Source organism: Nerophis ophidion, linkage group LG05 (genome assembly GCF_033978795.1).
Source record: "Nerophis ophidion isolate RoL-2023_Sa linkage group LG05, RoL_Noph_v1.0, whole genome shotgun sequence".
NCBI classification, from domain to species: Eukaryota; Metazoa; Chordata; class Actinopteri; order Syngnathiformes; family Syngnathidae; genus Nerophis; species Nerophis ophidion.
Window position 1 is genome coordinate 45,163,594 of NC_084615.1, and position 12,190 is coordinate 45,175,783.

The window sequence follows — 12,190 nt, forward strand, 5'->3', positions numbered from 1 at the left end:
CTCTAGACAAAATATAGCAACAAAGTTTGAAACTTTGATCCCTTCTGTTACATCTTCTTATTCTATGGCAGACCAAGTGGGTGTTAGGAAGCACAGTTACAATGCCATGTGCTGTCGGGAGTAACAAGCAACAATCACAAACAACACAGTGATGTGTTCATGAACTATGTAGAGTGAACAGGTAGCGACAAACCTATCTCTGGTGGGCCACAACTAGTAATGCAACAGTAAACGGTAATAATGATAACCGCAGAGAAACTCCAACGGCTAGTATTACCGCTTTACATTAAAAGGATCACAAACTGAAATTGATAACTTTACTTTGATAAACTGACGGCCTTACTGACGCTACTTCACTAGCCTAAATGATAGCATGAAAACAAGAGACATTAATGTCTTTCCCTGTTAAACAACATACCGCAATCTAAACCTGTACATATTTCTGTCTAAGCAACTAAGGTATTCAATAGTGTACATGGAACCTACAAGCTCTGCACTCTTTGTGTCACTCATAGTGATTGTTCTATATTCAGAGGAAAAGAGAATGTGTTTTTACCCTTCAAGGATCACTGAACAGAGTAAGACAACAGAACGCCCACCAGAAATGCGATATGATAATAAAGGATTTGATTTTCTATGCACTTTTCATGTCAAAAAATATTTTAAGTGCTACAGTACAAACTATTATTTAGAGCAATAAACATGCAACTATTAAAACAGATAAAAACATTGTATTTGTTTTGATAATTTAAAAAAATACTTTGTCAATAGATTTCAGTGTGTGTTTAAAGGCTTTTTGAGCACATTCTACAATACCGTGGTAATAATGATAACCGTGATATTCAATTTTTATATAGTAACATCCCTAGGTGCAATGATTAATTAAATTAATGTGTAGGAAACATTGGGTACAGTTTGGCCTTTTTTCCCCAGAAAGGTTATGGTTGAACGCCACATTTTTAAGCTTTACGACACAGGTTGAGGTATACTGGTGAACGTTAGGCCACTATAACGTATTACTTGTATTTTTCATGGAAATTGAAAATCACAACAAACTGCCTCTAAGATTGTGTCCAATGTTGCGGTGGTTCTCAAACTTTTTTCACAAAGTACCACCTCAGAAAAAATGTGGCCCTCCAAGTACCACCATAATGACCAACATTGAAATACAGTAGCGTAGTAGGCCAGAGTATTCATTAAAACAAGGCACAAGTGTTATTTAACAAATATATTTAATATTTCACTGAGTTTGAATATAGAAAAATAAAGCACTGTACTTTAATCCAGTGATTACCTGGTATACCACAAGACGGAGCCGTGGTACACGTACCACAGTTTGAGAATGACTGCAATAATGCCATAACTGGACTAGAATGTTACCAGCAAAACCTCCGCCAAGGTTGAACCGCCATTGGATGAATCTTATTCTGCATTATACAAACGCCGTTTCCATATGAGTTGGGAAATTGTGTTAGATGTGTATATATAAACGGAAAACAATGATTTGCAAATTCTTTTCAACCCATTTTCAATTGAATACACTACAAAGACAAGATATTTGATGTTCAAACTCATCCATCCATTTTCTACCGCTTATTCCCTTTTGGTGTCGCGGCGGGCGCTGGCGCCTATCTCAGCTACAATCGGGCGGAAGGCGGGGTACACCCTGGACAAGTCGCTACCTCATCGCAGGGCCAACACAGATAGACAGACAACATTCACACTCACATTCACACACTAGGGCCAATTTAGTGTTGCCAATCAACCTATCCCCAGGTGCATGTCTTTGGAAGTGGGAGGAAGCCGGAGTACCCGGAGGGAACCCACACATTCAAGGGGAGAACAGTGCCGTCTGAGGGATCGAAAGTCACGGTCATTCAATGTTGGTTTCCGGCCATGGAGCTTACGTGGAATGGTTTCTCCAGATTCTCTGAACCTTTTGATGATATTATGGACCGTAGATGTTGAAATCACTAAATTTCTTGCAATTTCACTTTAAGAAACGTTGTTCTTAAACTGTTTGACTATTTGCTCACGCAGTTGTGGACAAAGGGGTGTACCTCGCCCCATCCTTTCTTGTGAAAGACAGCATTTTTTGGGAAGCTGTTTTTATACCCAATCATGGCACCTGGTCCCAATTTACCTGCACACCTGTGGGATGTTCCAAATAAGTGTTTGATGAGCATTACTTAACTTTATCAGTATTTATTGCCACCTTTCCCAACTTCTTTGTCACGTGTTGCTGGCATGATATTCTAAAGTTAATGATTGTTTGCAAAAAAAAAAAAAAGTTTATTAGTTTGAACATCAAATATGTTGTCTTTGTAGCATATTCAACTGAATATGGGTAGAAAATTATTTGCAAATCATTGTATTCCGTTTATATTTACTTCTAACACAATTTCCCGACTCATATGGAAACGGGGTTTGTATGCCAAACTGTTAAGTTTAATGCTTTATTCATTGAGATATGGAGATAAATGTTTCAAGTGTAATGTTTACAGATGCGGGGGAGCAATGAATGTATCTACTAATCCGTTTCCATATAAGTTGGGAAATTGTGTTAGCTGTAAATATAAACTGAATACAATGATTTGCAAATCATTTTCAACCCATATTGAGTTGAATATGCTACAAAGACAACATATTTGATGTTCAAATTGATAATTAGTTTTTTTGCAAATAATCATTAACTTTAGAATTTTATGCCAGCAACACGTGACAAAGAAGTTGGGAAAGGTGGCAATAAATACTGATAAAGTTGAGGAATGCTCATCAAACACTTATATGGAAAATTCTACAGGTGTGCAGGCTAATTGGGAACAGTTGGGTGCCATGATTGGGTATAAAAGCAGCTTCCATGAAATGCTAAGTAATTCACAAACAAGGATGGGGCTAGGGTCACCAATTTGTAAGCAAATTGTCGAACATTTCTCAACGAGTTATTGCAAGGAATTTAGGGATTTTACCATCTATGGTCCGTAAAATCATCAAAAGGTTCCGAGAATCTGGAGAAATCACTGCACATAAGCGATGATATTACGGACTTTTGATCCCTCAGGCGTTACTGCATCAAAAACCGACATCAGTGTGTAAAGGATATCACCACATGGGCTCAGGAACACTTCATAAAACCACTGTCAGTAACTACAGTTGGTCGCTACATCTGTAAGTGCAAGTTAAAACTCTACTATGCAAAGCCAAACCCATTTATCAACAATATCCTGAAACGCCGCCGGCTTGGCTGGGCCCGAGCTCACCTAAGATGGACTGATGCAAAGTGGAAAGGTGTTCTGTGGTCTGACGAGTCCACATTTCAAATTAAATTTGGAAACAGAGGACGTGGTGTCCTCTAGAACAAAGAGGAAAATAACCATTCGGATTGTTATAGGCGCAACGTTCAAAAGCCAGCATCTGTGATGGTATGGGGGTGAATTAGTGCCCAAGGCATGGGTAACTTACACATCTGTGAAGGCACCATTAATGCTGAAAGGTCCATACAGGTCTTGGAGCAACATATGTTTTCATCCAAGCAACGTTATCCTGGACGCTCCTGCTTATTTCAGCAAGACAAGTGTTACAACAGCGTGACTTCGTAAAAAAAGAGTGCGGGTAATTTCCTGGCCCGCCTGCAGTCCAGACCTGTCTCCAATCGAAAATGTGGGGCGCATTATGAAGTGTGAAATACGAAAGCGGAGACCCCGGATTGTTGAACAACATAAGCTCTACATAAAACAAGAATGGGAAATAATTCCACTTTCAAAGCTTCAACAATTAGTTTCCTCAGTTCCCAAACGTTTATTGAGTGTTGTTAAAAGAAAAGGTGATGTAACACAGTGGTGAACATGTCCTTTCCCAACTACTTTGGCACGTGTTGCAGCCACGAAATTCTAAGTTAATTATTATTTGCAAAAAAAATTAAGTTTATGAGTTTGAACATCAAATATATTGTCTTTGTAGTGCATTCAATTGAATATGAGTTGAAAAGGGTTTGCAAATCATTGTATTCCGTTTATATGTACATCTAACACAATTTCCCCACTCATATGGAAACGGGGTTTGTACACAAAGAATGTATCTGTTTTTTTTTCTTTCTTGGACGGACACCTTTGGAGACGTTAGCTCCTTTGAAGTAGGTAATGGGCTGATATTTAGGTAGATTCTGACCCCCACTAATGCTTTGAATATCCCTGCTGTCAATGTTGTCTTGCAGAGGCGCTTCCAGTTTTGGACAAAGAGATGTTCCACTCAGTGAAGCCCGGTCTGTCAGCACACGCCGACTCTCCTGCGACCGTAAGTTCATTGTCACGCCAGATCAATCCCATCGACAAAAGGAGAAAGTTGGACCCCGGCCGACGTGCGTGTTTTGTGGGAGAGCAGCCAGTGGTGTGCACAAGAGTACTCCTGGCTCATGAGAGCTGTAAACAGGAAGTGACTGCAAGAAAAAAGACGAAAGAAGAGCTGGAGCAAGCACTGATAGCATAATTAAAAAAAAAAAAAATGTTAACAAAGAGCAGATTGAATGAAATAGATATTTTTATGACATGTGTCATCCAGGCTGTACACACGCTGAAAGAGTTGTTGAAGGTGGCCAAGAGTTCAGTGCCTCGTCTGGAGTGGAAGAGGACTCCAGTGGTGCTCAGAGCCACGGCTGGACTTAGACTGCTGCCTGCACACAAAGCCCACGCTCTTCTGGAACAGGTGACATGACCGCACCGCTTCACAAGCATCACAATCAATCAGGATATCAGTTAAAAAAAGTCAGTCATACATTATGTTGTATTGTGTGGTCTATTTGTGTCAGACATGCTTATTAAATTACATAAAGAATGAGGTGGCGACTTGTCCAAGGTGTACCCCGCTTTCCGCCCGTATGCAGCTGAGATAGGTTCCAGCACCACCCAGGAAGGGACAAGCGGTAGAAAATGGATGGATGCATTACATAGATTTAGGCTGAATCACAATTCTACCCCTTCTACTTTCATTTTACCGCTTAAAACTGAGGGACTAGATGAAGTGGTAAAATATACACACCTAAGAAATGAGACGACACTACAAGCAAACACACTACACTAGAATGTACTATATTACATCATAGTTATTAGACAACAACGTCACAGTATTCAGTAGCTACAATATGTAAATTAGTTGGTTGTCATGACAAGCAATTTTAAAAATATAAAAACATTTAAAAAAAATGTAATCTTAAAATGTTGGTAAGCTGTCAAAATCATTCATGAAATGTAGTAAATTGTAGTCTGACATCAATCATCAATCAATCAATGTTTACTTATATAGCCCTAAATCACTAGTGTCTCAAAGGGCTGCACAAACCACCACGACATCCTCGGTAGGAAAACTCACACCCAGTGGGACATTGGTGACAATAATGACCCAGTGGGACGTCGGTGACAATGATGACTATGAGAACCTTAGAGAGGAGGAAAGCAATGGATGTCGAGCGGATCTAACATGATACTGAAAGTTCAATCCACAATGGATACAACACAGTCGCGAGAGTCCAGTCCAAAGAGGATCCAAGACACAGCAGCGAGAGTCCCGTTCACAGCGGAGCCAGCAGGAAACCATCCCAAGCGTAGGCGGACAAGCAGCGCAGAGATGTCCCCAGCCGATACACAGGCGAGCAGTACATGGCCACCGGATCGGACCGGACCCCCTCCACACGGGAGAGTGGGACATAGAAGAAAAAGAAAAGAAACGGCAGATCAACTGGTCTAAAAAGGGAGTCTAGTTTACTATTTTCAGACGCATTTACGAGCTTGTATGACAAGCTATTTTAATATATGAACATTAAAAAGTGGTAATATTTACGTTCATCTTAAGTCTTACTATTAAAATCCATAAATCTTACATTGATTTACATGTATGTGCTTTCTGCTCAGCTTTCATTTCATAAAACTTGTTTTTAAAGGCTGTACACCTCCTCCTAGAGCTTTGCCTTCCAGGGAAATTGGGACACTACTTGCTTGACTTGCAAAACCAAGGACAAGGGGCTATTAAAGAGGGATTGGGATTCATCTTAAATTTGTAGATACACTACACATGAAGTGAAATATTTTTTGATTTCTAACTGAATATAACCCGAGTTGTCAAAGTTTAACATTGTAAAGTATTAATTCTAATCAACAAAATACCTTTAAATTGGTCATTTTGTGGAAATTAAACTCCTGAAACCTAATTATTTTGCACTATTATTCTAATTTATTGAGATGCAACAGTATAGTTCTGCCAAAATACTTACTGTAAATGTTTTAATTGATTTGTGTACCTAAAATGCAGTAATTGTAGAGAGGCTGTTAGTTATGAACTTTATATTTGTGTTTATTTTTCTACTTGAAGTATTAAGAGCGCATGAAAAAGTGGAAAAGAAACAACTCTGGTTGACCACACGGTCATGTATTCACAAGTGTATTATTGCACAGCACAACCAATGTTCTAATAGCAGTAAAAAGCAAACTGCTGAGCCAGCATCAAGAGCACTGATGTGTTGATACAGTATAAAGTTCTGGATCATCATTTTTCCCAAAGTAGCCATTGTTAGCTCTCATGGAGTCTGCCATGATTAGCTATAGTTGTTGTTGTTGTTGTAGGAAATAGCCGATATTGTGATGTTGGTGAAATAATTTTGCCGCCGAATTAAAAGACCAAAATATGTAAATATTATATGTTATGAATGTGCCTGTTACTAGAGCAAATCCCATTAGCTCCATTGTTACCTGACTCTTGCTAGCGTTTGTTTGAGTTAGAATACATTAAACATTTTTTTTTTAACACAAGAATTGTGAATAATTGTAAAAATTTAAAAAAATGTTTGGTAGCCCTTTAAAACATTGACATTAGAGAGTGTATGTGTTATGTACGGCACCACTCGCCGTGTACACGAATGTTTACGGTAGGTTTACGTAAACTGCAAGCATGCATCATTGTTAATTGCTCTTATTTGTTAAGTTACTCATCTTAAATATTATCGAAACAAGATTCATATTGTAGCAAGTTTACCCGAAAGAGTAAACAATAACAACTGAGACTCCATCCATCAACACCATGTATCATTGCAGCACATTTTGATATCAGTGATAGCTATAAGTAAAAATCAACATCTAGACGAAAACTACTGTAATATGTTGCCTACAGCCACAGCTGTGAATGGGAGTGCTTTTTGGACCTAAGCTTTTAGAAGCGCCACCTAAGATTTTGGTTGAATTTGTGTTTGTGTCTAATTTCTTGTTGACATGCGCGTGTGTGTCTGTCAAAGCTAAGTGTAACGACTCATGCAGAAAAAATTAGTTATCAGTAAGAGAGGATAAATTGTCATGCGTGGCCTTGGGGGCACCTTGGCAGATAAAACATACTTTATTAATCCTCAAATTGGAATTACTGAGTCCCTCGAAGCGCAGCAGCTGTCATTACACTAGATAACGTTTAAGGCATTTTTTCGTACTCCTGAAGGTTCAACGAGTGTTTGATGAGTCTCCATTTTTGGTCCCTGACAACAGCGTCAGCATCATGGACGGCACAAGTGAAGGTAATGGGATGATGCACTGCAGATAATAACATCAATTATCTACCACCGTGATGTCCTAGAAATGTTGTCATTAATACTTCATTGTTCCATGTCAGCACATAAACACTGTTTTATGTCTCCATTGTAGGAATCCTGGCATGGATATCAGTCAACTTCCTATCGGGTGAGTCGTGTTCACTGAGAATTTATATTTTTTCCTTTTTTTTTTTGATGACAACATTTCAAGTAGCAGGGGTGCGAATTTTCTAGGTCACCTTCACGCTCAGACCAACCACACGGTTGGAATCTTGGATTTGGGAGGAGGATCCACACAGATTACCTTCTTGCCACAAGCCAAGGTGAGAATGTAAATGGTAAATTGGCGTGTCTGTGCACAAGCACAATGAATTCAGTGGATGAAAGCACTGTAAGAATAATGAATTGCTCTATGTAAAACAGTTGGTTGAGTACATTCTGTTTAAAAAAAATTTCCATCGGAAATGATAGAAATCTTCTGTTCCAGGGTCAAACTGTGACAATCATAAATGTTTGACGTAACTGTCATTCCAAAGACATGCACCTGGGTATAGGTTGATTGGCAACTCTAAATTGGCTGAGATAGGCACGAGCGCCCCCCGCGATCCCAAAGGGAATAAGCGGTAGAAAATGGATGGATAACTGTCATACAAATGTAACATTAATATAGTCTCCCCAAAGTCTGACAACACACAATGTATGTAGTATACAACTATAAAAATATATGTATAATTATAATATAAATTCATTTAAAATAAATGTATGACCTTTTGTTTTAACTTATTTGTGTATTTAATTTGAATAATTATTTTGAATTAATTAAGTTTTTAAAGTAATTATAGATTAAATTAAAAAGCATTTTTTTATAGTTATCTCTTGCCACATTGCACTTCGGCATTTGCGGCTTCAATTCAGCTTGTATTTTCTTTTCTTAGGGTAGTTTTACATTTTAACAGTTTATACAACAAATATTTAACTTAAATTAAGCATTTTAAGAATAAAAATGTCTAAATAAAGTAAAGAAATCAATTCATGCGCTAATATTGGCTGCGAGAGGTGACCAGACCAATCAGAACGCACTTTTTAGTATTGTGCCAACTAATATGCTCAGCCTTAGGCAGTATAACTATATTGGATTAAAAGAGTGTAAAGGTGACTAAAGGGTGTTACTTTATGTCTAGAGAGCTCTCGTAATGTTAACAAACTCATTTAGAAGGTCGTAAACTGTTTTTATGTTCTACCTACATAAAATGGATTAACAATCAAATACTGTTTTGCAGAAATGCATTGGCCACGGTCAGGCCTAGAAGCAAATTAACAGCAATTAATGAGGGTTTACTGTACTGAACTTATATTATTGGTCCATACTTTAGGACACGGTTAATCAACTGGCAGCCAGGGGGCCTATTTCGAGCTGGGAATGACACCCGACTGGCCCATGAGTTCAGTTCAAAACTCAGAAGAGACTCTTTCTAGACCAGTGTAAACATGCTGAAAGATCCTGGCATTGAGATTTGAACCTCCTAAAAGCCAGTGTACATTACAGTGGACACTTTTGTTTTCCATAAAAGGGGGATATTTTTTTTTTCCTCAAATGTTTAACTGTGACCAAAGAAATAGACCAAAAACAACTGCTAACAAGCTGGTTATAAAAGTAAGATTACTTGTGAAGGAAGAGGTCCGGCCCCCAGTCGCTCGCTTTCTGGAAATGTGGTCCCCAAAACAATTAAGTTTAATATCCCTACTTTAGAGACAATACACAAATGATGAAAACCAAAACCGAATAACTTTAATGACAACAACTTTGTGCTGCATGTTGTCACTGCAGGCCAACCTAGAAAAAATAAACGACGACGGCAGATTCCACATCTTCAACTCCTCTTTTGCATTGTACACTCGCAGGTAAAACATCTAAGTCTGGTATTGTTTACATAATGTGAAGTTTGTGCACCAAATTAAATTATTTTACACCAAGTCTTATATTGATGGTTCCAAATGTCACTGACTACACATTTTACAACTGGCCAAGCTAGAAATGTCACTGGCATCACTTTTCTGATTAAATGAGTCATCAGGATGTGAATAATAAGCTTTCTTTGTGTCACTGCTCATGGAACAATGCCTTGTTGTCCTGCAGTTACCTTGGCAACGGGCTGATGACAGCGCGACTTTCCACGCTGGGAGTGTTTGTCGCTGAAGGTACCGTTAGTGTTGATACTGTTTCGAGTTCAACAATAATCAACAACTATTGTGAGTCACACTGAGCAGCACCACATTGAAAGTAATGGTGTGTGTGTGTGTGTGTGCGTGCGTGCGTGTGCGTGCGTCCGTGTGCACGCGCGCGCGCGCTCTAGAAGGGCTGCAGTGTCAAGTTTTTAAAAGTCCGTGCCTGCCCAAAGAGTTCTTGGACCAGTGGAGCTTTGGAGGGGAGACGTACCAAGTGAGCGGAGACCCAAACGGTGAGTTCAATACACACACCTCAAAAAAGGTACACAAAACCTGCTTGACAAAGTTCAATAAGCTTTTACTGTGGAACACACTTATGTCGCCAACCCCATCTTGTCGACCACCTCATCATTTTCTGATACACCGGGTTGTTTTACTAAAAAGTGCCCTCCTAAGTCAACACACACACTGCTGTTATTGATGTACAATCTAAGAGCCAAAGGTTTTTCTTTTCTTTATTGTGAATAATTGTTCTGTTTATGGTGAAGTTGTATATCACCTTCATCATCATTGCTATCGAATATATAAATCACTAAGCAGCTTGAAACGACATCAATGTAAGTATTGTTGTTGCACAGCATTTAAACATACACACACTGACCTCCTCTTCAGTGCAAAATAGTCTTGTGGTGAAAGCAACCAAATTATGTTATGCACAAATGGAGGGAAAATTATGTCAGAAAAATCATTGAACTATCTCCCATTCTCGTTATGTCTCTTCTGAAGTACGTTGCAAAAATGGCATGTTTTACTTTCTGTTATGTTGACATCAAACAGCCAGTCTGAGGAACCTCAACACAAATCCACAGTGATTGCTTACTCTTGGTCATCCCTGTTCGTTTTTTAAATATATTTAAACACATCATTTTATACAAAGACAACCACTTTTGGAGCGAACAGTGCACTCAATTGTTAGGACCCTTGAAGGATTATGTTGGTATTTAACAACTTCTGTGTTTTTCCCAATATCCATCCATCATCTTCCGCTTATCCAAGGGCGGGTCGCAGGGGCAGCAGCCTAAGCAGCAAAGTCCAGACTTCCCTCTCCCCAGCCACTTCGTCTAGCTCTTCCCGGGGGATCCCGAGGCGTTCCCAGGCCAGCCGGGAGACATAGTCTTCCCAACGTGTCCTGGGTTTTCCCCGTGGCCTCCTACCGGTTGGATGAGCCCTAAACACATCCCTGGGGAGGCGTTCGGGTGGCATCCTAACCAGATGCCGGAACCACCTCATCTGGCTCCTCTCGATGTGTGGGAGCAGCAGATTTACTTTGAGCTTCTCAAATGGGGATGTAAGTACTTGTTAAAGGCACTCCAGGGCTACAAAAAGAGCATTTCCCCCCCCAAAAAACTTTTTTCAAATTGTCATTGACTTTTGTGTGTAAAATTTAGAGGAAAAAAAGTTTTCCATTTTGGAATTAAGCTGTTACAGTATGTACCCTGCCTTCCACCCCAGTCAAAAAACCTGTGACCCCGAAACGGACAAGCGGTAGAAATGGATGGATGAATGTTACATAATGTGGAAAAAGTGAAGCGCTGTGAATACTTCCCAGATGCATAATATAAACAATGGCGCCTCTGGTGGTCTCAGCCAAGTACTGCACTCCATTTGTGAACCGCCAGACTTGTTAGCAATCAATAAATAGATGATGTTTTCAGGTGTCTCAGGATACAAGTGGTGCTATCAGGATGTGGTGAAGACAGTCAAGGGGATTATTCATCAACCCCAGCGGCTCCGAGACAGCGGCACGCATTTCTATGCGTTCTCCTACTACTTTGACCGAGCGCTGGATGCCGGCCTTATTGGTACACACGCACACACGCTGACATAATTATACAGAGCCAGCAAGATGTTATTACCCATTCCAATGCAAGACGCAGGCAGTGAGTCATCTGCACCTGTCTCAGGGGATTTGAGGAGCTGGAGGTGCGTGCTTATTAGAGACGTTGCTATTCTGGGCTGGTCCAGGCCACCATCTCTATATCACTCAGAATTATTTGTCTTTTTTTCAAATGTGAGCTACATCCACTGTAATCAAGCTTTCCTCTTCCATTGCAGATGAAGTCCAAGGTGGAATGCTGGAAGTCAGAGACTTCAAGAGGAGCGCAGAGGAGGGTGAGATGCACTGACATGACAACGCCATGCGCAGCTTCACACTTCCTGTGTGTTTAGTGTGCGAGAAGACCGGCAGGGCGACTTCCATCCAACCTTACTTGTGTCTGGACTTGACTTACATCTTCTCTCTGCTCAAAGATGGATTTGGCTTCCAGGAGAGCACACGACTGCAGGTGAGCAACCACAACATTTCAGGATAATAAAAATACATTCATTCCTAGCAACCTGTCTAAATCAAATGTAATTCCATTCATAGCACGATATTAAGTTAGTGCCCAGTAAAAATCGTTT

General features: G+C 39.8%; 1 protein-coding gene across 6 annotated transcripts in view; it reads left to right on the forward strand.

Moving 5' to 3' along the window:
* LOC133553172 (ectonucleoside triphosphate diphosphohydrolase 5-like) overlaps positions 1–12,190 on the forward strand; it is a 32,229-nt gene that overhangs the window by 5,303 nt on the left and 14,736 nt on the right. For 4 of the 6 annotated variants that reach the window (XM_061901085.1, XM_061901083.1, XM_061901082.1 and 1 more), the window contains exons 3-13: positions 4,214–4,293; positions 4,558–4,701; positions 7,471–7,546; positions 7,674–7,709; positions 7,796–7,884; positions 9,390–9,463; positions 9,699–9,760; positions 9,916–10,020; positions 11,443–11,589; positions 11,843–11,899; positions 11,957–12,072. In XM_061901085.1, the coding sequence (XP_061757069.1) occupies positions 4,214–4,293; positions 4,558–4,701; positions 7,471–7,546; positions 7,674–7,709; positions 7,796–7,884; positions 9,390–9,463; positions 9,699–9,760; positions 9,916–10,020; positions 11,443–11,589; positions 11,843–11,899; positions 11,957–12,072 (986 nt within the window). Of the gene's footprint in view, positions 1–4,213; positions 4,294–4,557; positions 4,702–7,470; positions 7,547–7,673; positions 7,710–7,795; positions 7,885–9,389; positions 9,464–9,698; positions 9,761–9,915; positions 10,021–11,442; positions 11,711–11,842; positions 11,900–11,956; positions 12,073–12,190 lie in introns of those variants that run through there. The other 2 variants (XR_009806867.1, XM_061901086.1) reach the window with 2 other exon arrangements.